This window comes from Eubalaena glacialis, chromosome 6, assembly GCF_028564815.1.
Source record: "Eubalaena glacialis isolate mEubGla1 chromosome 6, mEubGla1.1.hap2.+ XY, whole genome shotgun sequence".
Classification (NCBI taxonomy): domain Eukaryota; kingdom Metazoa; phylum Chordata; class Mammalia; order Artiodactyla; family Balaenidae; genus Eubalaena; species Eubalaena glacialis.
The window spans coordinates 105,766,255-105,770,374 of record NC_083721.1 but is presented as its reverse complement, the minus strand read 5'-3'; the positions used below and the strand labels follow the sequence as shown (position 1 = coordinate 105,770,374).

At 38.0% G+C, this 4,120-nt stretch overlaps 1 protein-coding gene across 1 annotated transcript; it reads left to right on the top strand.

Annotated features, from left to right (window-relative positions):
- Positions 1-3,123: 3,123 nt before the first annotated feature.
- Positions 3,124-3,702, top strand: ARL14 (ADP ribosylation factor like GTPase 14). Its single transcript, XM_061193486.1, has one exon. It carries the CDS (start codon positions 3,124-3,126, stop codon positions 3,700-3,702), a length of 579 nt encoding a protein of 192 aa, XP_061049469.1.
- The last annotated feature ends 418 nt before the right edge of the window (positions 3,703-4,120 follow it).

Below are 4,120 nucleotides of genomic sequence, written 5' to 3'. Positions count from 1 at the left end.
CAACTGCTGACGCCCGTGTGTTCTAGGGCCGGCATGCCGCAACTACTGAGCCCATATGCTGCAACTACTGAAGCCCGTGCGCCTAGAGCCTGTGCTCCGCAACAAGAGAAGCCACTGCAATGAGAAGTCCGCGCACCGCAAAGAAGAGTAGCCCCCGCTCGCCGCAACTAGAGAAAGCCTGCACGCAGCAACGAAGACCCAATGCAGCCAAAATAAATTTTTAAAAATTTAAAAAAAGAATAAATTTAGCATTGATAAATAACATCATCTAATATACAGTTCATATACATAATATATGAATAATAATCATCAACAAATGTCCCCAATTATAGTAATAACCAATTTTTTTGAACAAAGGATCCAATCACGTATCTTAAATGTATCTTAATTTAGATCATTCTTCTTCTGTTCCTTTTTTTTCTTCTGCCTTTCATGACATGGACATATTTTAGAGTTCAGGTCTGTTGTCTTGTAGCATGTCCTACAATCAAGATTTGTCTGATGGTTTTCTCATTATAGTTAAACGTGTTTATAGGAAAAAAACCCCATTACATGTGCATACTTGTATCCTGTTGTTTTTCCATATATATCCTATGTTTTCCCATTTCTGAGACTCTGCTTACACAGACCATCTCTTTAATAAATACCCTTCCCCTACCCTATCTCTAGAAGGCCTGGTTTGAGGTTGAAACTTCTCTAGGGTGATCTCCCTGATGCCCTCCATCCTGAAGTAATCTTTGAATTTCTAGAATATGTTAGCTTTTTTCTTCTTACAGCATTTACATTTTTTAAAACTTTGTATTATTATTTTTGTTCACATATCTTTAAACTTCTCCCCAGTGAAAGCCACCTAAGGGAAGGTCTAATTTATCTTTGTGTCCTCCCTGGAATCTAGTACATGGTAGTTCACACAGTAGGCAATCAATATATACATTTGCTGAACAAATGGATGGATGAATAAATGAATGAGAATGCTATCTCTGGTTTCTGAGATACAGGGAGTTGGTTAAGAATTTAATAGTTTTTTAAAGGTTTACATAATTTCTTCATAAGTGTACTTTCTACACCCAGAATAGTCTACTTAATTTAAAAAATAAAATTTTAGTTTTAATAAAAATAAAACATGTATATTTCATGCCTTAGTATATATAGCTCTTTTAAAACTCAACTTGCTGGGACTTCCCTGGTGGTCCAGTGGCTGGGACTCTGTGCTCCCAGTGCAGGGGGCCGGGGTTCAATCCCTGGTCAGGGAACTAGATCCCACATGCTGCAACTAAGAGTTCGCAAACCGCAACTAAAGATCCTGCATGCCCCAACGAGGATCCCGTGTGCCACGGCTAAGACCGGGCGCAGCCAAATAAATAAATATATATATATATATATATATATTTTTTTTCTTTAAGTTTAAAAAAAAATTAAAATCAACTTGCTAAGCATTGAGGGAAGCCTTTCAGTCTGGAGAGTTTATTCTTTAGCTTTGAATATAGTCTTATATTGTTTCTTTGATAATTTCCTCTTTGCATATTTTCTGTTCTTTCTGGAATAAAGTCCTATAAGTCAGACTTTGAAACTTCTGGATTTTCTTCTAACCTATTATTGATCTTTTTAAATTTTGGAAACCATGTTTTTAATTTTCAAGAGTTCTGTTTTTGTTTTTTGAGTGGCTTTTTAAATAGCATCCATTTCTTGTTTTATTGATGCAATATCTTTGCAAATCTCTATGGAAATATTAATTAGAACTTATTGAACATTTTCTTCTGTTCCCTGCATTACCTCTGTTAAAGCTTTCTTAAAATCTTCTTATTTTTATCTTGGTCTTTCATTATATTAGAGGCATGTTATGTATTAAGTATGAAAACCTCTGTGCACTGAAAGCTGACTGGGAACTCCATGTACATGAGTGAGGTTGCCAACTGCCAGGTTGGCTATAGGTTAATTAAATGTTGAGTTAGGCATTATGAGGTGGAAACTCCCAACTGTCAAAACATGAAGGTCTCTTCTCTGACATCATACAATTTCTTTAGAAAAGATTTTTTTTTTTGGCCCAGGGTGTAACATCTCACTCTGAATTGTCACCCAGCAGAGGTGTGTGTGTGTGTGTGTATGTGTCTTCTGTTCCTTATTCAGACTTTCAGTTAACCCTCTGTTTTTAGTTGCTCATTTTGCCCCTTCCCTCTGTATCCTGTGTATCAGTACTCCAAGCCTCAGCTTTATCCTGCTGCATTAGTTACCATTCATCTTCTATCTATATTCCACGTTTCAGAATTTTGTTGAAATATCTCACCCTCTGATGGACTCTCCTGCTCTAGATATGAGTTTATATGTTCTTTTTATTCCTTTACCATCATTTTGGTGGAGTCTTGAGAAGGAGAGGAGATAAATATATGTATTCATTTGCCACCTTTAATCAGACTGCTTAATTTTAAAAGTGTTTGTGTTACAAACTTCCCTCTCCTGTAAATTTGGTCTTGTGAATAGTGTAAATTTTCTATCTAGAAGATTAAAGAAGTGATTCTCTATATGATTATTGGAGAGGTTCAGATAACTTTGGATGGTTTAAAGTTTCCTATTGAGTAATCTGGAAAGTACTAAAGATACTGCTCAGGGCAGTGTGAGGTAAACTCTCTCTTCATGGCTTCACAAGTCTGGTTACTTATTTACAACTGGGATAAGATAAATAGTCAAATAACTAGAGAATTTCTACAAACCACTTGTAAAGTTAAGTTTTTATCCCGCTACCAAACCATGTTCCCATGCATATCCAAACCTTTGATTACCCTAGACTTCCAACATCTGGAAGAGAACAAGCTGCAGTGTCACACAGGCAGGCCCCTCCTAAGTCCTACTCACTCACAAAGAATTTCCCCTTTGAGCTTCTATGACACTGGCTGGTTACTCACATCGCAGATTCCTCAGGATTGGCTGGGACTGCAAATGAAACACTGTTTGCCCATAATCAAGTTGATAAGCTACAACATAAATGCACGCAAGTTCCTATTCTTAGACTATAACATGAAGCATTTGCTCTCTTCTTTCCTCTTAACATTTTCATGCAAGACCTGGAGAGGAAACACTGGCTCCAACCAAAAGAAAAGGTCTTCAAAGAAAAAAAAAAAGCCTAAAATGGGCCTATTGAATTCTAAAAACCCCAAAGCCAAGCAAGCCCGAATTCTTCTTCTGGGACTTGACGCTGCTGGGAAGTCTACTCTCCTTTACAAATTAAAGCTTGCTAAGGATATTGTGACCAACCCAACAGTAGGTTTCAACGTGGAGATGATTGAGCTGGAAAAGGGTGTTCCACTTACGGTCTGGGATGTTGGAGGACAGGAAAAAATGAGAACTGTGTGGGGCCTCTACTGTGAGAACACCGATGGGCTGGTATATGTTGTGGACAGTACAGATACACAGCGACTGGAAGACTCCAGGCGAGAGTTCGAGCGGATTTTGAAGAATGAGCACATTAAAAATGTGCCTGTTATCCTGTTAGCCAACAAACAAGACGTGCCTGGTGCTCTGAGTGCCGAGGACATCACCAGAATGTTCAAAGTCAAGCAACTCTGCAGTGACCGGAACTGGTACGTGCAGCCCTGCTGTGCTGTCACCGGGGACGGGCTGATGGAGGGGTTCCGGAAGTTAACTGGATTTGTGAAAAGCCACATGAAATCAAGAGGAGACATATTAGCATTCTTCAAGCAGAACTGAGGTCCAAGTGGGGAAAGAGATGCTGATGAAGTTGAAAGGGTAATTTTTTCTCCAGGCCAAGTGAGAAAAGCAAGTTGCCGAGTTGGCAAACTTTTCCTGAAATGTTATTTCACCTAAATTCCATTAAACAACTCAGAATAATATCTAGAAAATATTATTTGGGGTCAGGCACTTTAGCAAACTATGTAGTAATGATAATTGAGAATGAAAATTTTACAATTTTGTACATGTTGGATGATTCAGAATAATCATATTTGAGACCAAATAAATTCTTGCCTTATTATTTTTATATGACTACTAGAACAAAGTTTAAGTAATAGAGTCAGAATTCTTCTGCTAATAGAGTCAGAATTCTTTCAGACTGTTTCCAGCTGTTACAGGTATTGAATTTCCACCATGCTCCTGTGTAATAGCTGGG

Coding starts and splice junctions, on each gene's coding strand:
- ARL14 (XM_061193486.1), top strand. CDS start 3,124: ATGGGCCTATTGAATTCTAAAAACCCCAAAGCCAAGCAAGCCCGAATT.